At 38.3% G+C, this 27,245-nt stretch overlaps 2 protein-coding genes across 6 annotated transcripts in view; one reads left to right on the top strand and one right to left on the bottom strand.

The window, feature by feature from the left end:
• The window catches only part of LOC144019158 (chloride channel protein 2-like), a 77,607-nt gene that overhangs the window by 15,163 nt on the left and 35,199 nt on the right, over nt 1–27,245 (bottom strand). For 3 of the 5 annotated variants that reach the window (XM_077522035.1, XM_077522027.1, XM_077522052.1), the window contains 8 exons: nt 18,912–19,080; nt 11,885–12,016; nt 8,396–8,524; nt 7,938–8,071; nt 5,456–5,536; nt 4,207–4,230; nt 1,425–1,503; nt 297–422 (listed from right to left, as the gene is read on the bottom strand). In XM_077522035.1, the coding sequence (XP_077378161.1) occupies nt 297–422; nt 1,425–1,503; nt 4,207–4,230; nt 5,456–5,536; nt 7,938–8,071; nt 8,396–8,524; nt 11,885–12,016; nt 18,912–19,080 (874 nt within the window). Of the gene's footprint in view, nt 1–296; nt 423–1,424; nt 1,504–4,206; nt 4,231–5,455; nt 5,537–7,937; nt 8,072–8,395; nt 8,525–11,884; nt 12,021–18,911; nt 19,081–20,631; nt 20,673–27,245 lie in introns of those variants that run through there. The other 2 variants (XM_077522044.1, XM_077522062.1) reach the window with 2 other exon arrangements.
• LOC144019182 (zona pellucida sperm-binding protein 4-like) lies at nt 20,747–24,127 on the top strand. The gene is made up of 8 exons (XM_077522073.1): nt 20,747–21,078; nt 22,020–22,207; nt 22,291–22,388; nt 22,605–22,762; nt 22,828–23,020; nt 23,099–23,246; nt 23,801–23,879; nt 23,956–24,127. Exons 1-8 carry the CDS (start codon nt 20,787–20,789, stop codon nt 24,075–24,077), a joined length of 1,278 nt encoding a protein of 425 aa, XP_077378199.1. The 5' UTR covers nt 20,747–20,786; the 3' UTR covers nt 24,078–24,127.

The raw sequence follows: 27,245 nt of genomic DNA, 5'->3' as shown, positions 1-27,245 counted from the left end.
AATGTCAGATGTGCCTTAGCTCAGTAGAGGTTTGGAAACACTTAAGAGAAGTTGGCCAGACCAATTTGTTGTTTACACCGGTGAAGTGTAGAACATGCATAGATGTCATAAATATTTTGATTGCCTAATTTAGCCACAGTCCATGATTGATTTCTTTTTTGACAATCAATGCCAAAAAGGAATAGCTCAAGTCAGTACAAGAAGCAATTGTTTTGAAACAATATAAAGGCCCGTGCAACGTTCGAGACACAAATGGCTCAGGAGGTAATAAGAATTGATTCTTTGTGCTGGTGTACCTTCCTCCTGGTTCCACACGGCCAGCACTCGGAAGATGAAGGCACTGAAGGTAGCAGCGAAGAAGCCCCTCCAGTAGTTCCTCACGGCAAAAAACGTCGACGTGACCTCGATGCTGAACAACACCCCTTTGGCGAACACACGCAAACACACGCGCACCTCTTACATTCTCGCACAGCAATCATTGATACAGCAAGATTGCACCTACAGGTGTAAAATCGAATGTGTAATGGTCAATGCGCATTTGCTAATAATCGCTAATGAAGTTGTTTCATCGACATTAGTAGTGAGGCAAAACTAATAGTTGGCATTGTGGTGCTACTAGTAGGAATCATAAAGCGATTAGTGCATGACACATTCCTACTTTTGAGCCTTGAAATGTTACTAGTTGGGCACATTTGCTTACTATCCATCCATCCATTTTCTTGACCGCTTATTTCTCACAAGGGTCGCGGGGGGTGCTGGCGCCTATCTCAGCTGGCTCTGGGCAGTAGGCGGGGGACACCCTGGACTGGTTGCCAGCCAATCGCAGGGCACACAGAGACGAACAAACTTCCACGCACACAAGCACACCTAGGGACAATTCGGAGAGCCCAATTAACCTGCCATGCATGTCTTTGGAATGTGGGAGGAGACCGGAGTACCCGCAGAGCACCCACGCGGGCACGGGGAGAACATGCAAACTCCACCCAGGAAGGCCGGAGCCTGGACTCGAACCGGAGTCCTCAGTACTGGGAGGCGGACGTGCTAACCACTCGATCACCGTACCGCCCATTTACTGACTAATAAGGTTTAATTACAAGTAGGCCAAAAGTGGCACTAGTAGTGGAAAACGTAGCTGGCAAGACACAGTTGCCCTATTAAAAGCGTATGTAGGGATGGAAGAATGTTGATTTCTTGTGATTGTCTTGGTGTTAATGTTTTATGTTTGGGTTTTTTTGTGTTCTGTAAAGTGCTTTGTGACAGTTCAGGCTGTTTGAAAGCACTATATAAATAAACTTGAGTTGAGTATGCTCAATTGTCTCATTAATGAGGACAAACAGCGTACTAGTCCATACATCCTAAAGTGGATTATCAAGAAAATGGATGGATGGATGGATGGATGGCTTTCCATAATCATGTCATCTTACCTCCAATGGGTGCAGCAAAGCAGCATCCCACGCCCACTGCGCAAGCAGCCGACAGCATTTCCGTGTTTCTCAACTCGTTCTGTCCCATCACAACAAAAATAAAAAAATAAAAAGTGGAGCCTATCTCAGCTGGCTATGGGCAATAGGCGGTGTACACCCTGAACTGGTTGCCAGCCAACCACAGGGCACACAGAGATGAACAGCCATCCGCACTCACAAGCACACCTAGGGACAATTCGGAACGCCCAATTAACCTGCCATGCATGTCTTTGGAATGTGGGAGGAGACCGGAGTACTCGGAGAAGACCCACACACGCACGGGGAGAACATGCAAACTCCACCCAGGAAGGCCGGAGCCTGGACTCGAACCCAAGTCCTCAGTACTGGGAGGCGGACGTGCTAACCAATCATCCACCATGCCGCCCATCAAGGAACACGATAGACGAAAAATACAACATCTGGAATATTTACCAGAGTCCAAGAATTCAGAAAATGTGTACCGATTCATACTGTGTGTCATTGCTAGACATGATTTCAGACCTTAAATGAAAAAGAGGATTTTGACCAGAAAACGAGGCCTTACTCTATGCAGGCTAATGCAGTGCATTTAGACAGTGGTGGTCATCAGACTTAATTCTGCCACAGACTGGTTCATGGCCTGATATTTCACCAACTGGCAACTATCTGTGAATTCCTGGACTCTGGTGAATATTCCAGCTGTTGTATTTTTTACAGGTAGGTCGTTTACTTCATGAGGTGATAACCACGAAAAAGCTACCAGTCTGAGAGCTCTATCATATCAAACCATAAACTAGGAATGTATAGGTAAAACAATAAAATAAAAAAAATAAAAAATAAAACTAGAATTTGCCCACCCATGTGGTACTGGTATGCCATATTTTGGGATTTGGCCCGAGGACTAATTCTTTTCTTAACTTTGTTCCCGTATGTCTGTGAATATTCTCAGTTGAATCTGTACAACTGGACTCTTCTTATTTGTTGACTTAGTTACTTAATATGACTTAGGCAATCATGCTACTAGGCTGACGATATTTTCAAGAAATTAAATTTTCAATGACATTTTATTCAATTAGAACGTTTACAAATAACATCTCCAACATTTGTGATGCAAAGGGCAATACTGTTTGTAGTGGCGGTGTTAGCTTGAATGGTGGCACACTTCACACGTGTCGATTTGCGCCACTGTCTCTGTGCAAGATTCCCGTTAACTTGATGCATTGCACATTGACATCAATTTAAGCCCATTCAATCGTTACATGTTCCGTCAAGTGTGATTTTCACTGACTTCACTTTCTCCTTTATTACATTTATAATATAAAAATGTTAAATAACACTGTACAACATGCTTTTCAATCACGTTCCACAAAGACAAAAAAAAAAGACATCAACCTTTGCAACAAAAAATTTGGAAATCTGTGATCGATGTTGAAAATTCAATTTCTTGAAAATATGCATAGTATGTTTGTAAATTCAAAAGCTCGAATGTCTTAAAACTGACGACCCCCGTGTACATACCGGCCATTCAAGCAAATACGTACAGGTTTTAAAAGCAAAATGCTGCACTACAAAGCTGCTGTCATCTTTCCACATTGCATGAGGTTCCGCATGAGACATGTTGAAATCGTGGAAGGACGCGTTTGCACACGACGATGGGCGACGCGGATGCATGACACAACTGCAGACAAATGGGAAAGCATCCGTCTATCATGCCCGCAAATGGATGTTGCGTATGGAAAGCCTTTTGAGCATTTAGTCCGTATCATTAATATCCAGATGAAGGTCCATGGACAAGCATGCTATCTGCCCTCACTAGTAAGCTATTGTCGTTAGTTTTTATTAAATTAGGTTTTAGAGTATATTCGTCAGTTTTTATTTATGATTTATTATTATTATTATTATTATTATTATTATTATTATTGTTATTATTAGTAGTATTATATTATTATTATTATTATTGTTTTATTTATTTTTAGTTTAGTTTTCTTTTTTCTTTAATATACGGCGTATTGTCCAGTACAAGATCAAAAGAAAGATAAAAAAATAATAATAATAATAAATACAAAAAAATAAAAATAAAAAACACTAATAATAACAATAATAATAATAATAATAATAATAATAATAATAATAAGAAGAAGAAGAAGAAGAAGAAGAAGAAGAAGAAGAAGAAGAAGAAGAAGAAGAAGAAGAAGAAGAATATAAGATAAAACAACAACAACAACAACAAAAACCTATAGTTTTCAAACCAATTATTTGGTCGTGCTTCTGTATGGCTGAACAGCAATCCCAAAATAAATACATTTAAAATGACCCTCAAAGGTGCATGTATGTTAAACCGACAAAAACAAAAATAAAGGACAATTTCGCTCTACTTTAACAGTAGTTATAGTTAGTTTTATAAATGTAAGCTGAAGTTTCAGTTTTTCGGTTATTTTATTATTATTCATTTAAAAAAAAAAAAATTCTTTTGAATTTTATTTCATTAACGAATATGTGTATTTTTTTTTATTTTAGGTTCAGTTATTTTGTTTGTTTTCATTACTTATAAGCACTGCATTTGTGTGCGGGTGTTAGAGGTGGGGGGGGGGGGGGACTTCACTAGTAATCAGATCAGCCGTACTAGTATGCTGACTTCTCTTACTAGTGAGGACAAAGAGTACACTAAAACATGGCAATATAGCCATAAGTTGAACAGCAAAGATATGAAAGAAATGCTCAAACTGCTTTGCTTGATGTTGATGGAAGTATCCACAACTCATACCTTGCTTCCCTCAAAGGGCTCTTCCTTTAGCAGTCAGTAATAGTTGCAGGGGGGGAAAGAGAGAGATGTTTGAATTGTAGAGTTGTGCACAAGTTACCTTTTCCCTCTGAAACAGGCAGCAAATGAACTCCGGTAAACGGTCCGAATCAACATCTTCCCAGACTGATTATCTTTTAATGGGAGCTCGACCTCCTTGGACTATTTCAGTCTAACTGAAAGCGATGTTTTGCCTCCTCCGCATCGTCGGCCGTCCTTCTTTGAAAGTGCATCCTGTTGAGTGGTAGACAGCCGACATCAAGGACCAGATACATGATGAATTTTAGAAGAGTAGATTGACAGAGGCTGGATTTGCACTGCATGGTTCAAGTGACACAATCCTGTTTTTTTTTTGCTCTCAAGTAGCACAATTGGCAGTTTTAAGGAGAGGAAAAAAAACAAAACAAATCGGCTATCTTGAGATTAGAATCAGGTCTTTTCCGAAAGAAGATAAAAATCTGATACATATTCAATATGTTCCAGTACCACCAGCAATACATGACCTGATAAAGAGATCATATAAAAAAAACATTTTTTTTTAAATAGTTTTACCACTGCAATTAGCTTTAAGCATACTGAACCTTGAGTTTCCTCTTACTTCAAAGTAAATTGCAGTAAGATGCCACCAGATGGAACCAAATCAATATTGTTATTGAGCAAATCTGCACGTGAAAGTATGGGTGTGAGCAGTGGCCCACAACAGCTACTACTCATCGTGTTTATAAGTGTACAGTTTTTGTAATAAATGGCTGAAAAGTACATCAGCAACTGTGGCTCCACCTTTATCACAGTAAGCAAGTATACAAAAAAAAAAGTAAGCAAGTATACAGAAAAAAAACACTCAAAAAACTGTCGACAGGCAGATTGGTACATTTCCACAATTTCATGTGCGCCAATTAAATGGAAATTAACTTGACAACAGACAGTAAAAAATAAAATAAAGTTCTGAAATAGGCATTAAATCACAATTAGGCACTTGGACCTGCAGTGTCAATCCAACCTATGTAAAATATGTCCTTGCTAACAAAAACAGCAGTTGTACTCTGGAAAGTCTGTTTTGCTGCCAAAAATCAGATATGTGAAAAATTAGCGTTTATTTAAAATGACCTCAAACATCATCCGACTCCCAAACTGGTCCTATAAATGGCATTTCTCATAAATAAAATGTGTAGTAAGTAAGTAAGTTGTATGATTGCGTGATGTCCATTCTCACCATGTAGATTCCACCAAAAAGAGCGGCCATAAATTTGCTGAGAAGGGCGGCGCACAGGCTGGCAACATGGACAAAAGGTCCCTGAAGAGCAGGATGGAGAAGAACAGGACGTTAGCGGACCACTAACTGCTTTTAAGACCTCCATTTAAAATCTTGTATGACAGCTAAACATCATCAGCATACCAACAATCGGACTGTTTTGAATAGTGCTATCGAATATTTTTAGGATTGATTATTCAATGGATTAATCAAATAATGCGATTCATTTTAATTTTGCATTCAAGTGAATTATAAAAGCATTTCTTTTCTTTCTTAATAGTGTTTATTAACCAGTGATTGGTGTTTATTTTGTACTTTCGTATTTGCAAAGTGATTAAAAAAAAAGAAAAGAAAAAAAAAAGAAGATTGATGTTGTACTATGTTACCGATTTGCTCATTGTTTTCCAAAGTAAAAACAGAATTAGCAAATGTCGTATTTTGATTAAACACAAAAATAGTTGTCGATGAATTTGATAAATGATCACTTGTCGATTAATGGATTAATTATGATTTTTGAGCAGATTTCCCGCACTTCGACCAAGGCCCAACTAACGGATGTCGATTATCCTGAGTGATTATCCTGTGGTGTAAGTTGCTTCTTAAGTGACGATCAATCCATTTCATGTACCAATTGTGGTGTCCATGGCGAATTCTTGCCTTTGCAATACAGAATGTGTGGCTGCACCGTGCAGCATTTCTTGTGTGCACATTGATGACTTTGAGCTGAAGGGGGTCGAATCAGACTCAAATGAGCTTCGACTATCGGGATGTGTGTACTTTACAGTATATCATTCGTTTAATCTTGACTAATGTGTTTTGATTGCACCAGGGGCGAACGAAAGACTTGCAGAGCAGATCAAACCTTTTGTCTTGTTAAAAGGACAATCTACCGACAAGACAAACTACTCAACAAACTCAAATAGGGTGCTGCAATGTTTGTGTTATTTGTTTTTTAATCTCAGTGGCAGAGTGTGGTCATAAACTATATTGTTGCAGTCGCACAGAATATTCGCATCCTTCCTTCCCTCTTTATGCTCAAATGACTAAACACCGCACTATTCAATTAGGTATTATGCAATATTGCTATCATTTATCGTTACACAGCAACATGTCATCAACACAAGACCACCCCAAAATCACGTTAAATCACTAATTTAATACATCAAATAATTGGTTATGTATTAATACAGTATGTAATAGACACCACCATCAGCTGTGCACATAAAAGTCTGCACTACTTACTGCAGGTTACATCGCAAACTCTTTTTCAAAGTTCTTAAAGCCACGAGTGATGCATTAAATAAAACTATAAGCTGGCTGAGAAATGTCATAGACAGAAATGAAGCTGCGGCACGGTAGTCGAGTGGTTAGCACGTCCGCTTCCCAGTTCTGAGGTCTCCGGTTCGAGTCCAGGCTCGGACCCTCCTGGGTGGAGTTTGCATGTTCTCCCCGTGCCCGCGTGGGTCTTCTCCGGGTACTCCGGTCTCCTCCCACATTCCAAAGACATGCATGGCAGGTTAATTGGGCGCTCCGAATTGTCCCTAGGTGTGCGTGTGAGTGTGGATGGTTGTTGGTCTCTGTGTGCCCTGCGATTGGTTGGCAACCAGTCCAGGGTGTCCCCCGCCTACTGCCCAGAGCCAGCTGAGATAGGCGCCAGCAGCCCCCGCGACCCTTGTGAGGAATAAGCGGTCAAGAAAATGGATGGATGGAGAAATGAAGCTGCCTGCTACTTACCTTCTGCAAGCTTTACAATAAAGCTGCAACTAATTAATCAATGAATATAATTGAAAAAAGTTTAAGATTAAGTATTGCTTGCATGAAGGATAACGGAAATCCGAGGAGATTTAGGATTGAGAACATTTGGACAATTTAAAAATAAACATGGTCTCTAAGTGATTAATCCATTAATCCATCAAAAATAATGACTAATTTGATTATCGATTTGTTGTTGGTTAATCGAATAATGGTTGCATCGCTACTTTACAGCTATCCAACTATTTTCACTCAGTGTGCAAAACATCCACTTTAAATCTTCAATCAACAAAATGCTGCACAGCTCCTGTAGCCTGAAGGAAGAGGCGGAGTTTTCCAACACTTCTCTGTCAGTTGAGCATCCAAGAGTTATTTTCAACTCTTTAAATTGGTTAGTAGCACATAAAAATAACAGATGCCGCGGGGACCGACCAATAAAACCAATTTGTGTAAAAATATCTAATTGACCATATTTGGACATTGGAGGTTTCTGCCCCACAGTGACGAGATTGAGAAATGTCTTGAGATAACTTTTGTTGGTATTGCAGTGATTTTAGCAGCGTCCAAATGCCATCGCAAGATTTGAAAATCAGATCATACAAGCAGTGTGATGTATGAGAGACAAGAATGATCTTTTCAGAATCATATTCCATCCAGACGGCAAGCTGTCAAACATCAAAGCATCCTCTACCTCCTTCCCCAGAGGCATCCCGCTGCCCAGGGCGCAGGTGAGCCCGATGACCTTGGCCACAAACGTCTTAAAAGTCAAGTACTCCTTGAGGACCACTCCCCTCAGGATGGTCTTCATCTCCGGAATGCCCGAGCCTGAGGAACGACAAGACGCCAGGTGTTGCCATGATGGAGTGGAGCCAAAAGAGGAGTTTAAAGAAAGCAATTACGAGCAACAAAAAGGAGTGAGGGAGGGAGGGGGCGGCGCTGATTGATATTCATGTATTCTTCTGTATGCACATCTCATCAGAGCAATATTTGATGGATTTTCCACCGCCGCCAGTTTGAAAGAAATGCTCGTCCACGTCCTCGGAGGCCTTACGGCGAATTACAGCAGCAATTACGTTATTCAAACACGCAGAATCGGCCGACCTGGAACATGTGTTGGCGAATGAAGAAGTCTTTAAAGGTGCGGCTCACCCACGGCCTGGGGAGCCAGGATCTGGGTGAATCCTGCCGAGAATGTGATGAGCACCACGGGGTAGCTGACCCAGGCGATGTACTGCAGGAGAAGATTACTGTCCAGGCCGCCGTACATCCACTTCTGTACTGCACACATGCACGCACGCACACACACCACACATACATATCAGTGTCAGTGAAATTCTTACATCTTGCTGAAGCATTCATAAACTATGAACTTTTTTTTACATTTTGTCATGTTCCAACCCCATGTAGATGACTTGTATGTAACCACACTGAGGATCAGTTTGTGCAGAACCAGCAGATTTGAACACATTCATTGATTCATTCATTACTAGGTCTGAACAATTGCAATAATTCCTGGATCACAGCGGCTGTGGAAATGGAGTGATCACATTATTGGTCTTTGGCTTCGTAAGGTTACTCTTGATTGTAGACCGGACTGACTTCAAAGAATTGAAGGACGTTCGTAACCTCGACGAATGTGATCCAACACCGACTTAGAACAAGCTTTCGTCCTCTCATAAAGAAGCGTTAGTGCTGTATTAAGAGACAACGGAGAGCTTTGACCCTTTAAAGGAGAGTCGGGCAGGACAAATTTCCCTGATTTATGTCCTGAGAGGTAAGTGGAATTTAACAATATGAAATCAAAACTAAGGGCTTGGCAATTAATCAACTGAATCGATAGATTGTTTATTTTTGGGCTAGATGGATTTCACAAGCACATTTTAAAACAACAGACACATTTTTCGAAAACAGCGCATCTGCACTGTTGCGCCATTGCCGGCACGATCCACATTTTCATATCAGCATGTTTGCCGATTTGGCAGCGGTAGATTCACTAAGAATGTGCTGCGTCCGCTAAGAGCGCGAAATATTGTTCCGCAACTGCACCCAGAGTTTGACGTGGGCATACAGAATGCATCTGGCACGTAAAAATGATCGTAAAACGCCCCTAGGCCATTGCCGATCAGCCCGGGTTACGTCATAAACCAACAGAAAAAAAAATGTCCCCCCCCCCCCTCTCTCTCTCTCTCTCTCTCTCTCTCTCTCACTCACTCACTCACTCACTCACTCACTCACTCACTCACTCACTCACTCACTCACTCACTCTCTCTCTCTCTCACTCACTCACTCACTCACTCACTCACTCTCACTCATAGGAGGGATGGGCACAATCTCCATGACACCATGCGCTGCTGTCATGATCCTGGGATCGAGGAAGCGCCAAATTTACACCAGCCTTCCATAAACACTATTTGCATCACTCAAACTCCATGTGGCTATTAGCGCTGGCGTTAGTGATTATATTATATTATATCAATTAGTATCATTTGCATTGGGTGGGCATATTTTGCGCCAAATGTGTGCAAATTACCTAATTTACGTACGCCCAAATACCACCGGCATGGCGCACCGGGGCACAATCTGGTTGGCAGCGCACTTAGTGACGGATTTCCCCATCTGCGCGTGTTTAGTGAATTAGGCGCTCCCAGATTACTCCATTTTTACCGGTTAGTGCCGCGCAAAGGCTACGCAAACTTTTAGTGAATCTGCACCACAGTGTCTTGAAAATGCGCCTGGTAGAGAGACAATTTGGGAGCAGAAAGTCAATCCAAACTACATGACTGTTCAGAACACATTTACCATCGGTGCAGGGTGGACAGCTGATCCAAAGCAACATATTTTGTTCATATGTGAACATCAAATAGCAGCATCAAACCCTCTGAATTGTGGTTACACATAAAATCATCCCACTACTAGGCAGTGTTGGGAACGTTACTTTATAAAAGTAATGAAGTTAGAGTTACTCGTTACTTGCTCAAAACGTAACTTGAATTAGTAATTGAATTACTTCATAATATAAATAATTTGTTTACAGGCAAAGTACAATAACTAGTTTCACAACTTAAAAAAAAAGTTTTATGTCAAATAATTTGGATTTTTTACATTTTAAATTATTATTATTAGGGATGTAAAAATATCATGATATCATGAGATTGTCATGTCACGATATTAAAAGCAGCACATCTGTTAAAAAAAGTCAGGTTAATTTTCATGTATGCAGTTCTAGCACCCTCTGGTGGCTATTTTTTTTTTAATGCAGTTTAATTTCACAAGGCATGTTTTGGCCCTTCTATGTTTAAAATCGACGCCATCAGATGAAGGGGAACGTAATATGCTTGTGAACCGAGTCAACTCAATTTGTGTGCATTTGTAAGTGCCTCAGTGTCAAGTGATATTAGAGGTTGTAGGTTGTTTATATGCATTGCTTTTATGTACAAAAGCACAACATTGTGTGTGTGTGTGTGTGTGTTTTTAGTATGAGCTCATTTTTTTTTTACAGTATTGTGACCTTTTTTTTTTTTTTTTTTTTTTAAATATCGCCAACCTCTCCATAATACCGTGATAATTATCGAATTGTGACCTTCATATAGTGATAATATAATACCATGATGTTTGGATATAGTTACATCCCTAATTATTATTATTATTATTATTAGTATTATTATTATTATTATCATTATTATTATTATTATTATTATATTTTTTATACAAGGAATTCAAATTGTGTTTTCACTGATTTTTTTTTAAAATTATTATAATACTTATGTCTGTCACGCCGCCACCTGCGTGACAGGCCATGCTTTTATTGTCATAGTCATGTTTCCTGTTTTATTTTGAATTTCTGATTCCCTTCGCACCCCAGGTCACTTGCCCTTCCTGCAGTTCACTAATTACCGGTCCCCGCCCATGATCATGTCCACCTGCCACCAATCAACCAAGACAATAAAAGCCACCTGCATTCTCCCCTCCGTTGCCGAAGTGTCACACACAGTTAGTGCATGGAAGCGTCCCACAGTCCTTGAGTCCTTGTTCCTGTTGCCTTGTTGTTTTGCCTTGCTTTTGTGCCTTGTCTTGTTTTTGTGCCTTTTCCTCCAGTGGAGCGCCTTTTGTTACCCCTTTTGCCTTGTGCCTGTTTTTTCCTCCCTAGTGGAGCGCTTTTTGTTCTCCACCTTTTTGATTCCCCCTTTCTCCTCTCAGTGTGAGAGGAGACTGCTGCTGCCCGGCAATAAAACCTGTTGCCTCTGTGGCCTACCTTATCCTGCGTCTGGGTCCTACCTCTTCACGTCGTGACAGTGTCACACAGTCTCCAAGTGCCTATTGACGGCACAATTGTGCTTTCGCCATAACAGGACTCAAGTGCACAACTACGACGCCATATTTAGAGGGAGTGAAAAGCGACAATTTGATTTGGGCATGACTGAAGTCAATCCTAAAAAGAAAACAAACTACTGATGCAGCACTTCAGCTTAAGCTGTTGACGTTTCATTTTAAATACAATTCCATCTGTTGCTGTGTCAACAAATCAATTTGTTCTGCATTTAGTTCTCTTCGGCGACGCACACTGTGATGAAAACAAATGTGACACCCCATGACAAGATCTCTACAAGGTTTCCTGTCTGCTCCGTGCCTCTTTCCTACCTTCTTGGCAAAAGGCAATGGCGTAGTCCATGACCCAGCTGACCAGCGCCATGAGCAGCCCCAGCAGGATGAGGAAAATCCAGTCCTCACCCACCCGCGAGATCAAGAACTTCTGACAGCTGGATGTGCACGCTTGAATGTCGACAGGAAAAAAAAAACAAAAAAAGAAGAAAAGAATATGATTTAAATATAAATCAGCAGAAGGGGCCTGGTGCATAAATAATGTGAGAAGGTGACAAGAAAGTCAAACTTTACATGATGAGATGCATCACAAGGACAAAACAAATGGAGAATTTTAAAGGTTGCATCATCAGGAAAACAAGCAAACATTTTCAATGAGGAGAGGGAGGAACAACAGACAAAAGTGCAACTGTGAGGTCAATGCTATCGAGAAAACCGAGAAATAGGGCTACAAAAGCAGTCTTTTTCAAACCATAAAGTACAACCATGTAACTGTTGTAGTCTAAGAAACAAAGCTACTAGAAGACGGATGAAAACAGTATAATATGATCAATTGGCAAGGGGAGATAGAATGTAGCGTCTTTTAATGTAATTGTTTGGGCTGCTTTATTCGGGCAGGAAACCAAACCTTCCTGTTTTTTTGTTTTTTTTTTGTAATAAATAAGAGAAGACATCCATGATGTCATGCAGTTTATGTGAAGAATCTGGGAATATTGAAGTAAATTTTTCTTGTTGGTTTCTAATGGATAAAAAGTACACAGGCTTGACAATTTGACATTTTTCTATAGTCAAATAAGTCACTATAGTTGTGATACAAAACCTTTATAGCATTTAAAACTCATTTGCTCCCAAAAACATATAAATACATTCTAGTTAAAAAAAAATTAAGTGTCCCAAAAAATGTATTTATACGTGTTTTTTTTTTATGCTAGGGCATACAGAAGACTTTGATGCAGCCTCTTAACAGCAAAGAACAGTTGAAGAAATAGTAGTTATTACACAAACGGCCAGCAGGTGACAGCAAAACAGAGGACATCAACCAGGGTCAGGTTGAAAAAAAGCTCAATTGCTCACAATTCTAAATAGATTTGTGAATAATGATGAAACAAGCTATATTCTAATGCTAATTGCTGCAAAACGGAATCAGATAGAAACACACTTTTTTTTCCTGATGAAAGAAGATACTTTAATCTTTCTTTTGGTAGGTTCCATGTTTTTATAGTAATAGAACACAATATTATGTAGGACTTGCAAAATCAGTCAAAAGTAAAACAGCCAGGAATGAAGGGGACTGCTTCTATGAAAATAACTGGGAGTGAATGAGTTAATCTCTATAAGAGAACAAAAGCAACAAACCTTAAATGTACCACGCAACAATTTACTGCATTGTACCCCCGGTGTATATATATATTTTTTTTTTCATCTGGGAATGTATCTTGGGTGGGCAACTTTTCTCTTTGTGTAGCAATTCCATTCGAATGGAGAGAATAATCATTTGTCGAAATAAGAAAAAAAAAAAAAACACCTCCAAGATCCAAATGGCAATCAGTGGCAAAGCTTAGTAAATAACCTCATTATTTGGAATGTTTGTGGAGAGGCTTTTGTACATCCACTGTTAATGAGAAGGCGTTTGCTTTTGTAAACCCGCTTGGGGTAAATAATGAAATGTGCAAAAGTCCTCGTCATATTCATGTCGACTTGACAGAATAAGAGAGCCACAAAATAGCTGGAGAGGAAATGTCAAATTCAATTCTATACATTTTAATAGTGAATTTACCAGGCACAGGTGGTAAAAACAAAGTGGCAATTACTTGTGGAATATTTGAAAAATGACAGACACAACAAAGCTGGGTCAGGGTTTTAATTCCGCCTCTACGTTACATGAAATAACTGAGAGTTAGGTCAGCTAAAAGAAGCATCGCTGGACTGATTTTTATCTCTCTTGTCTGCGGACACGGCCAAAGCCTGGAATCCGCTTGAGTTATCCAGAGCATTGGTAGATGTGCAAGTCCCCTGAGAAGGCACACGTGTGCTGCTGACACATTTGCCAGAGATATAATTCAGAAAAAAAAAAGAAAAAAAAAACTGACAGGTTGTCGGATTGACCATTATATGTATTAACATGATCTTGCTTTGAGAAATGTAAACCGAAAAATCACATACATTCACCTAATTTATTGCAACAAGTTACAGCATTAATAAATAAAAAAAATCAAAGGATAGACAAATTAATTCAGTAATATCACAGAATATAAAGACCCACTTAAAGCATTTAGAGACGACTGACGGACGCTGAAAATTCATTGATGCGCCCACCTCTGCTAAATATGCTATATAGATGATAATTAGAATATAAACTAACCAAATGAAATTTTGTCACAGTTTATCGGTAATTCTAAATTCTTACTCAAAAATAAAAAATTTCTTTGAAAGCCTGATTTCACCCCAAAATTATTCTCATACCATCAGAATTATTTTGTCCAATCAAATTTTCTAAAAAAAAAAAAAATAATAATAATAAGAATAATTAAACTTAAAAAAAAAATGACTTTATAGGGCCTACATGAACATTAGTCCCCCCCACCCACTCACACACACACTAATAACAGGTATTAACAGAATACGACTTGGAGCCAGCGACAGAGCCGGTTACACTCAGAGATGCTAAGTATGATATTGACGATAGAAAATGATAATATTAACCGTTAGTTTGAAATTTCTGTAAATCTGACTTCTTTTTTTTTTTAATGAAAACAATTGACTTCATTTGGAACCAATCTGAATTTATTCTCGACATATTACAATTTTTCAAAAAAAAAACAACTTCATACACGAAAATGATTTTTTTTTTCTCAATAACTCCACCGTAAACTGTTTAATCCCTAGTTCGCACACACTTGTCAAGACACTGGGTGGACAAAGACGAGATTAAAAAGTGAAACATTTCTTTTTGCGGTGGTGACGTTCCTTTGATATTTTTTGTGGAGGGTTATTCACACTTCACTGGACACTGCCTGGCAGACGGAGATATGTGTAACAAGTCTCAGAAAGCCTTACTGCTCCAGGTTTAAAAACGCACACACGCACGGATTCAGGGCTTGTTTTTAGCTCTGGGCCACAAGAAAAGCGTCGCCTTTTACTGCATGCGTGGGCTGCCTTCGTCCAAAAAGCTACAGCTCTGGTTACTCATCATCAAAAACACACAAATGTAGCGCAGCCCACCACACACTCATACACGCACGCCAACACACAAGAGGGAATCACTAAAACTCCCGCAGTGGAATTTGCTAAACTCTTAACAAACAAGTCACAACAGAGGAGGGCTGCCGAGCCGCGGTGTCTAAAAACAGTTTCACAACCTTTTATTGAGCTAAGGAAGATAATTATTCCACATTAGAAAAACCTCAAGGCACACCAAAAAAAAAAGTCATGAAAAAGAATGTAGTAGTGCCAGTTTAATTTGTTCTGTGACCACGTTTTTCTATCTCAAATGATCGTTCTCCATTGAAATTCATGTAAATTTCATGAATCATGAATGAATATGCAAATAAATATGTTGTACAGTGATCTCTCTTTACAGATTTTTTTTTGGTACAGTTTGTAAGTATTTTGTTCTGCCTCCTGTTTATTTTGGGTGTAATTAAACTGTTGACCAATAGATGGCGGCACAGTATTGTGTGTGACATGGCGTAAATTTGAAAGAAGAATGAAAACAGGAAGTATTTCAAGCCCAGTCTAGTTTTTGCTGAAGATTAATGAATGTCAAATCCTCTGTAATCCTGCTTTTTACGCCTACAAAAAGCGACGACCCTTATCTTATTGATGAACATTGTGAGTTACTGTAAACACATAGAGGCATCAGTATATTTGTGTTATCCATAATTTTAGTATTTATTTTAAAAGTTTGTTTAAATATCTTAAATGTTATTAAAAAAAAACATGCCTTAGAAGTACAATATTTAAATTGGATATTTCTATATCATGGATTTTACTTATTGTGGGGTTGGTCTGGAGCGTAATATGTGACCTCTGTGATGGAGGGGATATTACTGTAAACTAACTGTAATATCTTTTAACATACATTAATGAAATAATGGGGTACGATATAAAGAATGAAACATTTTGTGCGTCATTTCATACATCATTGTGTGGCTCCTTCTGGTGTGTGGCTTGGCCACTAGAGCGCAGTATACTTCATACATACAAATATACACAAGGAAGATGGTCACAACCGCTTAATAAACCGTTTGGAAAGTCGGTCATTTTTGACAGTGGATAAGGAATAATGATAGCCTCATCTTAATTTATTCGCAAATAAACAATTAAATAAACAATTAGTTAATTGTACCTTCTGTCATCTAGTGGAAGAGTTTGTAATCGTTCTGCCTGTCACAACTTCACTAACACACAGATGAACAAACATACATTATTTGTAATAAATAAATGATAAATTTCCAACCATTTAAGTGAACCTGCCTGGTTAATTTCTGCAACACACTTGAAGTGTGGTTGAGAATGACCAGTCTTTAAAAAAAAAAAAAAAAAAAAAAAGGCTCTTGATCTACAAGCAAGCAGGGAGCCAGAACACAAATCAGTTAGGTCATTTTGCGAAGGTGTTAAACGGCTCCCATAAAAATTGAGCGAGCCTGAATTTAAAGGCGCTTTCACCTGTGTCGCAGTCTCTCCATCTCAGATTTAATCAGATCACTGGTCACAAGGGCAAACAGACGAATATGTGCGGAGGGAAAACGCATCGTTATTGCCGTCATTGAATGGTGCACTTCAGACAAATGCAGTGACACATTGGATAGATAGATGGATGCATGAATTGATGGATAGCTATAGCTGGGTAGATAGCATTAGCTAGATACAGTAAATAGCTAATTATGCTTGCTGCTATAATGGATGGATAGATGGATGGATGGATGGATGGATGATGGATGGATGGATGGATGGATGGATGGATGGATGGATGGATGGATGGATGGATGGATGGATGGATGGATGGATGGATGGAATATTGATAGATAGCTAGAGCTAGCTAGCTAGCTAGCTAGCTAGCGATAGATAGATAGATAGATAGATAGATAGATAGATAGATAGATAGATAGATAGATAGATAGATAGATAGATAGATAGATAGATAGATAGATAGATAGATAGATAGATAGATAGATAGATAGATACTTTTAGCGCTTCTCAACTATTGTTAGCCCCCCCCAAGGATGAAGGAAAATACTTCAAATATCCCCTAATGTGTACCCTTCTCGATGTCTTCCTGCATATTGCAGTGGAGCTCGCCTCCTCAGGTGCCACTCTTTTGTTTACTCACAAAACGAGACAAGATAATCTGACAGACGAGGCTGAACCAACAAGGAAACAACACGCTTGCACCAGCACAAAGAAAATAACCGTCACACACACACAAACCCACTGAGCACTTGTGTTTGACATTGAGACAGCTTGCTTGGCTGGAGGTCATTGCTCAGATCAGTCTCAAGGAATCATGGTCACGTCTCGTCACCTCGACACTCAGGTGGACCCTCTGCTCTACTTTCAAGCTGAAAATGTACAAGGCTACTAAAGTATTTTTCAAACCGTTTCCCTGCCCTCACAACAAAAATGGCATCCAAAGATGAGTGATTCAGTCCGATGAGATGAGATTTAATAGGACATAATTCTTTCATTTTTAAATTTGACTAATTTTGCTTCATTTAATTATCACAAATTAAATCAAGTGTTTCATAAAAATACATGTGGAGAACATGTTCACTATATGCAGTATGTAAAATGATCTAAATAAAATATTCACATTTTAATTATGTTAATTTTAAATATTCCAAAAATATTTAATAAAATATTTGTTTTCTTTTTGTCTGTTTTTGTAAAATAGTTTAGATTTACCAAAATATTCATTGCCATTTTTCTTTTCACTATTTGTAATCAATAACCAATTATTTAATATATATACCTGTACATGCTAAAAAATGTTAACTGTAAAAAAAAAAAAAAAATGTTGATCTTAATAATAAAATAGTAGGGGTGTTAAAAAAAAATCGATTCGGCGATATATCGCGATACTACATCGCGCGATTCTCGAATCGATTCAATAATAGGCAAAATCGATTTTTTTTTTTTTTTTTTTTTTTTTTTTTTTTTTTTTTTTTTTTTTAGGATTCACACCTTAAGCATGGAAGAATGTTATATGAACGGAACATTAAGCCTTAATATTTTATTTTAATGCTGTTTAAACATGAAACAGATTACAACCTCTATAAGACTGAAATTTCAGATAAATAAATAATACATTTTCATATAAATCTTACACTCTACAAGCTTACTGATTAGTATTTTCTAAATTTGAATGAAAAAAAATCGCAACAATCGACTTATAAATTTGTATCGGGATTAATCGGCATCGAATCGAATCGTAACCTGTGAATCGTGATACGAATCGAATCGTCAGGTACGAGGCAATTCACACCCCTATAAAATAGCCATTCTCAAAATTTTACTATTTATAGCTATACCGAATAAAGCAAATATTTGATAAAATGAATAAATTAAATGTTTTCTACATGTGAAACTGTGTATTTGAATAATATAATCCATTCTCATTTGTATTGTATTATTTATAATGAATTATTTTTTTAATATTATTCAATTATTTAATAAAGTACATTTCAAAAGATGTTACATGTTTCTGAGAAATAGGTTATTTTAATAATAAAGTAATGCATTCCGATTTTGTATGTTAGTTTATATTTATTTAATTTTGTTGAATTGAATGATTTAAGAAAATACATGAAACAAATGTTAACTGTGTAGTTTATTTTAATAATAAAACAATTAATTTGTTTTCCATATTAATCAATGAATTTAATAGTAAATAATTAACCGTTTACTTAAAATAAATTGCAATTAATGGTAGCTGTAATGTATTTGTTGTTATTTTAATGTAATTATTTACAATATCAAATAATCGTGTAAATGCCATATTTTTCCTTTTCTTTCTATAATGGCAGTGAAAAGAAAGGTCAACAGGACAAAACACGAAGGTACTTACATTGGCACTTAGCACATGGATCTTTTTGGTACTCTTGTAGATCTGCGGCACGACTTCGGACGCTCGTGTTCCGCCGTAGTCCTCCGCCATTCCGCACTCCACCGTCCCGTAGGCGGGCCGCTTCCGCCTTGGCGTAGACACCCAGCTCCTGAGTGTACCGCCCATACATCTGTATGTGTCACAACAGTTTTTCACATATATTAATATACATGGGGGACACCTGGTCAAACATAACAATTAACAGTACTTTTACTAGAATATTTACTTATTCCCGCCTGAATCACTACCAACTCAAATGTAATCCATAAAGTTAAAAGAAAGATTGTACATATATATTCAAACTTGGCATAGACCACATACTGTAAGCTACATAATTATTTTCAATTGTATATATTGAACAGGTTTAACATTTTCAATAGTTGATTCTTGAATATTTTACAAGCAAATCGTGGAGAGAGAAAAAAAAAAACTCACACCAAACACCACAGGATAATCACTCGAGATAATATGAATCCATGACATTTGACAATATGGCATTTACTGACTGAAAAAAAGGGGGGACTGGGCTCAAAGTAAAAATAATTGCAATTCTCAGTATGTGTACTAAGTTTGCCAAATAGTAGGTCCATCATCCAGACCAGGGATGGTGCCCTGATTGATTAAAAATAAATGAATGAATTATTATTTTTCTTACTTATTGAATTATTAACCCCACGACCCTTGTGAAAAAATTAAGCAGTTCAGGAAATGGATGGATTAAATTATTCTTTTTTTTTTTTAAACAAACGCCCAAAATTCCTCAAAATCGCTAACAAACATTCAATAAATGTTTTCCATAAGAGGGAATGGGCTAAATAAAAATTCTTAAATACATCAAAACAAAAAAGACAAAATATATATTAAAAATCACAGTATGTGTTTATTTCGTTGTCCAGCCCATTGTTGTTGGGTTGATATTTGAGAAACATATTATAAAAAATGAATTATATAAAGAGCATGTCTGCGATTGGCTGGCAACCAGTCCAGGGTGTCCCCGCCTACTGCCCGTAGCCGGCTGAGATAGGCGCCAGCACCCCCCGCGACCCTTGTGAGGGATAAGTGGTCAAGAAAATGGATGGATGGATGGATGGATAAGAGCATGTATTTTGTCCATACAGTATCTATAATAGCATTTTTGTCATACATCTCTATAGGAAGCACAATAGCGCATGGATGTTTTTTCTCCCTTTGAGTAGCATTGATGAAAAATTGTGACTCATTCCAGCTTTTAAGTTGCCCATCCTTGAGCCAGACAATCAACGAAATTTAAATATACAGGCTATATAAGAAAATCATGTATAGGCCAAACACAGTATTTGTGATAGTCTTAAACAAGTGTAGTATATCGCTGTCGATCAATTGTTGAAAAAGCACTTTTAACATACTCCATACGACAGGATCATCACTGAGGACAATCATGGACTAACAAGGCAACATGTAAAATTAGTGACCTACCAGCATACTTTTAAAAAGGTGTTTATGATTATCAACAGCAAGGAAGAATACTAACAATAAAATGGAGTTTGACAAATGGACCATTTGACAAATGGTCACTGAACTAAAAAAAACAACAACAAAAAACGTAACCTCTATCACCTCCACACTCACAAAAAAAGCGACAAATCCACTCGTTTTGATTCCAGCGCCCACAAGTGCCCCCCTCCCAGCCATTATGGTCCACCTGTCAGCGCCGAGCTGATTAACTCCACACGGCTGGCATTCAATTGACTCCTGATGACAAGAGGCGGAACCCGCAGCCAACCCCGCTGCCATCCATCAAGTATAAAGCCTGCGTCTGACGTTTTATGCTTTGTCCCTGCACTCTCAAGCACCGTCATGGAGCGTTCCAGGAGCCCGTTTGGTGTTTTGCTGGTGATTGTCGGCCTTTTGGCCGGTGACGCTGTGGCCCAAAACTGGATGGGGACTCTGAACATCAACAACAAGCCTCCCGCGTCGCTGCCACAGAAGCAGCAGCAGTCGGGGCTCCCTCTGCCTGCGACTCCTGTTGACAAATGTGAAGTGGAGCACGAAGAGATGATCCAGTGTGGCACCCGCGACATCACCAGAGAGCAATGCGGAGCTATCAACTGCTGCCACAACGGACGCCAGTGCTATTACGGCAAAGCAGGTAACTCGACATTATGCAGCGACGTGTGAGTAAAAATTATCAGATTAATTGGTTTACATGAGACCAGCGTTTTTGTTTTTGTTTTTTTTTGGAAAAACGTGGTAAGTGCTAAGTTATGAAACAAGTAAAAATGCAAACGTTTTGGTTTAACTTATTGACAATTTCATAATTTGAAAGCTTGCTAAACTATTATCTGTTAAATTGGAACATTTGGCATGCGAACAATTTAAGATGACAATGAACAAACATTTGATAGATTTCTTCTCAAAGTAGAAGACATTTGTAGTTGCCAGGATTAAAAATGTTTTGAAGCGACTGAAAATTTGAGGAATCAATTTTGTAATGGGTGGGGTTTTTTTTTTTTTTTTTTTTCCTCTGACTTTCTAAAATTTGTACCAAAAAAAAATCTAATAAGTCCTCTGAAAAATGAATAGCACGGAGTTGTAAAACAAGTTATGAAACAGATGGTTACATATTTGGTAACATTTATAAATTTTTCTTTTTTTTTTTTTTTTTTTTTAAATTTAGAAACTATTTGCAACTTTTGAGACTTAACTCAATTGTTGAAGAATATTGATTCATGTGTAGTTTATTTAAAAAAATTTAACTATTTTCCAAACATTTTTGAATTGGGCCACTGCTTTGCCTTAAATGTGATGTCAGTTTATTTATTTATTTTTAAACAAAACTTGAGTGCAATCAGTTGGTCAGGTAATGGTGGACCAGTTTAGTCATGTGATCACAAGCTGAGCTGTATTGAGTCATTACCTAAACCATGAGCAACTGGTGTTTTCAGTCAGCAGTATGACAAGATGGCTGAAGTAGCTTTTGTTCATATCCTGCAAACATAAGTTTTTAGACTTGTGGTACCACAGACCATTAAGGCACTTGAGTTGATTTTGGCAAACACATTTGTAATGACCTTCCATGAATCTTGCCAGTGACTGTGCAGTGTACAAGAGATGGCCAATTTGTGGTTGTGGTGGCTCGTGACTCCACATTGCCCCCGGTGGATGTGACTTCAGTCAGCCTGATGGAAATGAACGATCCCACTTGCAATGCAGTCGACACTACTGATACATTTGCCATCTTTCAGTTCCCCATGACCCTGTGTGGCACTACAGTCAAGGTGGGTAGTTTCTTTTTAAAACTAGCTTAAAATTACCACTAGTCTGTTTAATTTTTTTTTTTTTTGGCCACAATTTACTCCAGGAGGAAGACGGTTATGTGGTGTATGAGAACCACATGTCGTCAGCATATGAAGTTGGAATCGGACCTAGAGGCTCCATCACCAGGGACAGCCATTTTGAGTGAGTGCACTTGAGAAAACAGATTTCTCATTGAAGCATTAGATATTAAATGGTCTAGTTGGAGTTTCAAACATTTGTAGCAATTTTTAAAATGGCATAATACCAATGTGAGTAAAGTGTCATTCATTGCTCTTAATTTCCCGCTTTTACAAACTGTTTTGAAGTCATTCCCCTTGATGGTGTTTGGAATGTCTTCATCCTGTTTTCTTTCCCCAGGTTGCTGTTCCAGTGTAGATATTCAAGTACAGGTGTGGAAGCGCTAGTCATCGAGGTCAACGCTCTTCCTCCACCTGTGCCAGTAGCTGCCGGGGGACCCCTCAGAGTGGAGCTCAGACTGGGCAATGGCGAGTGTTTCTCAAAGGGTTGCGTTGAAGGTGTGTACGGTGACGCTGTCTTGCAATGCAGTAAAATTTGTTTCTAAGTGAAAGTCTACTTGCAGAAGAGGCGGCGTATAACTCGTTCTACACTGCAGCAGACTACCCAGTCACCAAAGTTCTCAAGCAACCGGTGTATGTTGAGGTCCGCATTCTCGACAGGTCTGATCCAAACATCGTTTTGAATCTGGAGCGCTGCTGGGCCACCACCACGCCCAATCTGAACAGTATCCCTCAGTGGGATCTTATAGTTGATGGGTAATTGAATCTGTATTTTTTTTTTTTTAAGATATTTTGCCATCTTTGTTAACTTATTTTTGTTTTGACTGGTTGTAGGTGTCCCTATAATGATGATCGCTACCAGACAACCTTGGTCCCTGTGCAGGCATCTGCCAGCGTACTTTACCCAACACACTACAAGCGTTTCATCTTCAAGATGTTCTCCTTTGTGGATCCAAATCACTTCAATCCACAAAGGGACAGGGTACGTCACTAAAACATGTTTTGATGGGTTATAATGAAGCACCTTTATTAGTAATTGGTGTAAGGCAAACTGAATTTATCTGTTAACATGGTTGTGGCAAATGCTTGTGATTTGTGGAACTTGATAAAACCAGTGGCTCAGTTTGTCAGGCAAAAGCACTAACTTCAGGTTGGTATTCCTTTAAACGGCAAATAATTGGGCCTTTGCTGATTTATTTATTTTTTTTGCTCAAGAGATAAAAAAACAGTTAGTTGTGCCTGATTTTATCAGGGTCTTAAAGCCTTGATCTGATCATTATTTGATTCAAGTGTTGGCGATGGGCTCTTAGGCACCTGTCTAATTGGTTGGTTTGCTTATTTTTTTTTTTAATTGCAAGGAGAAAATTGGTCAAATTGGCCCCTTGTGTTTACCTTTCTTGGTTTGTGTAGTCAAAACTAATTTGACCATCAGTCCTTGGGACAAACATGTGTAAAATTGGTATCAGATGCCTATTAAATGATTTGTCTAATTTGTTTGTCTGTACAATCCAACCGACTAAACTATTGACTTGTTAGGTTTTCATCCACTGTGCGACAGCAGTGTGCAATCCTAGCAGCACAAACTCCTGTGACCCACCATGCCATCATAGACACCGTGAGTAACTGCTTACAACTTTAAAAGATGGCTGCTCTTTATGCTTGGCTTTATTTATTTTTTTCCCTCTCCCCAGAATTTGCAGGTAAACCTTCAGCCCATAAGTCTCAAAGCCGGGATGTGGTCTCCAGCAGGCCAGTGATTCTGACTCCAATGAGGGGCTTCTCTACTGGTGGCTTGAAAAATTGGAACAGATGAGCACTTCCCCAAAACAAGTCATGATTTTTAATAAAGGCTTGTTAAAAGCAGTCTGTTGTAGCCATGCTTTTGTCATTGCTGATGTGAAGGTCACAGCCTTGACTTGGAACTAATTTATGCTCACAAAGTGAAATGTTAAAATGGTTAGTAAATAGATGGCTAAACATTCTTGACACTGCCCTTGACTTGTCATTTGGGTTCTCGACTGGAACAAAGGTTTTTATTTGGCTGCAGGTCAGAAAATGTACATATCCCCTGGAAACTTGGCACAGGATAGCCTAGAATGCAAAAGTACCTTAACAGGCTTCAAATGGCTACTAGAGCTGTTGCACAAGGTATAAATTTCCAGTTTGACATCTCCCAGCCATAAAAAAAAAAGCCAGTTTGCATTGGCTATAAATTTTAAAGGTGCACATCCTCAATCACCCTGCAAGCCTTTCTAGTTTTTACCATTCAACTTGTGTATTCTCCTGCTCTGCACGCCTCCTTTTCCCAACTCCTCCACCCCTCTATTCATTGAAATGGGCATCACGACTCTTCCAGACTTGTTTGTTCTGCTCGTATGAACGGAGGGTTGCGGATGGAAATGCACTGCTGTATGTGGGTTTACTCTTGACAGACAAAAATGGCAATTTCCCTTTTAAATTAGCCTAAAAATCAAACTTGGAAAATTTTGGAACTGCAGAAGTTGGCTTTGGCATGAATATGGACCGTCAAATTTGGACACTTAGTCAACAAAAGCCCCGTTATTGACAGTTATTCAACAATCTCCCTAATTTGTTTGGATGAGAATCAGGACAAACCTAGGCATTTTCCCCACCCCTCCAATTAGTGTTCTGATTCAGTTTTTTGGTCCCCAATTTCAATACCCAGCTTTGCAGTATTGGCCGATACCTAAGGGTTTTTTTTTTTTTTTTTTTTTTTTTCCTCTCCCTTCACCTTGAAAAAGCTGTCCTGCCATTGGTTCAGAGCATTCAAGGGCCAATAGAATATCTTGGATGGGCATGCAGTGAACATGCCACATATCGGTGAATGTTGTGCATGAGCAAGAAAGATGCAGCATCCAAAAGCCTATATTAGTGTTGGAATTAATGGTATCGGCATGTTACTTGTGAGTACATACAGATACTGTTTTAATGCAGTATTGGCGCCTCTGCTGATATGGTATCGGAACACCACTACTTCCAATTAGATGTTACTAGGTTAATACTGAGTGGGACTTATCAAATCCTTTTAGAATGATTCAATTGAGTAATTGGATAGAATTGTTGTACACATTTCCCTTCATTTATTTCACTTGCATGTAATTAAATCTCTGTTCAGGTAGTAAGCGGAGCTGAAATTGCAAGTTTCAATTCACAACTTTGCAATTTTCCAAACTAAAGTGCATTCCAACTAGTGTTGCTAGGCTAACAGCAGGTCCTAACTTGTGATGGTAGATTATAAACAAACAGGCCGGTAAAGTCCCCTTTTGCCTGGACATGTCAACTGTTTAGTTTGTGGTGCCAAGAGGTATTCTACAAATTCCATTCATTTGCAAAAAAATTATTTGATGTAGAATGAAAAGGGGAAGAAAGAAAATTATTTTCTTCCCAGAGTTCAGCTAATGTAATTTAAAACCTGCTCAATGGTCAATTTTCAATATTTTTCACGTGAGTCACGAGCATTTGATTATATTGTTTTGCACAAGATACAGTACTGTGTTGCCCGTGTGACGTAATCCCCAAGAGCCTGCCTAGTGGGTGGCTATGCTGTGCTCAGGAATAGAGGGAGCAGACGTCGGCGCAGCATTGCTTCTCACAAAATGGCAAGATGATCTGCAAGGAAAAAAATAAATAAAAAATCCCCGCTTACCTTACCGATTGTGAAAAATGGGAGGCTGAGTGCCCCATGTGCAATGTTGGCATTTATGTTTCAGGGTCTAATAAAGCTGTTGGAGATTTGAAAGATCATGAGGACAAAGAAAAACACAAAGCTGCGTGAGGTGAAAGATCAAGTTGACTGAGTTGAAGAAGGGATGAATAAAACATATGTGAAAGAAGACTGAACAGCGTTTTTTGTTTGTTAAATTAGCATTCTTGTGATGCAGTTTTATTTATTGGATTACACGAGTAGTAACAAAGTATTTTGATAAAACTGGATTTTGAAGATGTATTGTTTAGAATATATATTTTTTCAAGATTTTAAAATAGAGGAGAAATACTGTATACATTAAAGTGATAAAGCATCTTTGAGGAAAATGCAAGTATAATTTAAGTATCCTTTAAGTATATTTGCGGCCCACCATTTATTTTTCAGCAGTCCGAGGCATGCACTATATTAATAGGACAGAGGTAATAAAAAAATAGGTGCTTCTTTTAAAAATACTATAAATTGGTTTATATAGTGTAGCGCTTTCCGAATTATGCAAAGATGACTTAAATGACTAATCTATGATTGACTAAAATATTACAATTTCTCTTCAAAACACCATAGTGAATAAAGATAATTTCGTTTTAGAAGCAAAAATTGTTTCTTCCACGTTCTGCTCTGTGTCAAAGTCTAAATTGTGAAAATATCTCAATAAGTCCCAAGTAACTGTTTTTAAAAAATTGTCATCTTATTACAGTTTTCTTATATGTTTCTGAATGGGATTCGGCTGCAGGGGTGAAACTAGTCTAGTAGGATACAGGCCCAAAAATCTTGAACTATTTGCCTGATCACATTTAACAGAAAGCTGATATGTAATTCATCAAATTAAAATAAAAAAGAAAACGATATAAACAATATGTAATTGCTTGTTTGGTCATTGTAGAAGTAATATTTGCGAATCATTCTATCAATAAAATAAATAAATAAATAATTTAAAAATAGGTAGGCCAATTATATGTTGACGCCACTTTAGCCAACAATCTCTAAGAAAAGTAGAATGCCTGCCAGCAGGCGAGCATTAGCATCTGCTTTTGTGTTAAACTGCACATCTCGGGGGAGTAGTTAAGCCACTGGGCAGACTATGCTGAAGAGCGACAGGTTGAAATAAAAATTCATTAAGTATGGCAAATGACAGATTGGAAGTTTATTACTGTAGGAAAAAAAACAACAACCTTGTCATTAGGTAAGATCCGGCAACCTTTCGGGTTGTTTGAAGGGGAAGCACTCGATCTGGGTATTGCCAACAACCTCACGATA

The sequence above is a fragment of the Festucalex cinctus genome, chromosome 1 (genome assembly GCF_051991245.1).
Source record: "Festucalex cinctus isolate MCC-2025b chromosome 1, RoL_Fcin_1.0, whole genome shotgun sequence".
NCBI lineage: Eukaryota > Metazoa > Chordata > Actinopteri > Syngnathiformes > Syngnathidae > Festucalex > Festucalex cinctus.
This window is presented reverse-complemented; position numbering and strand designations above follow the sequence as displayed.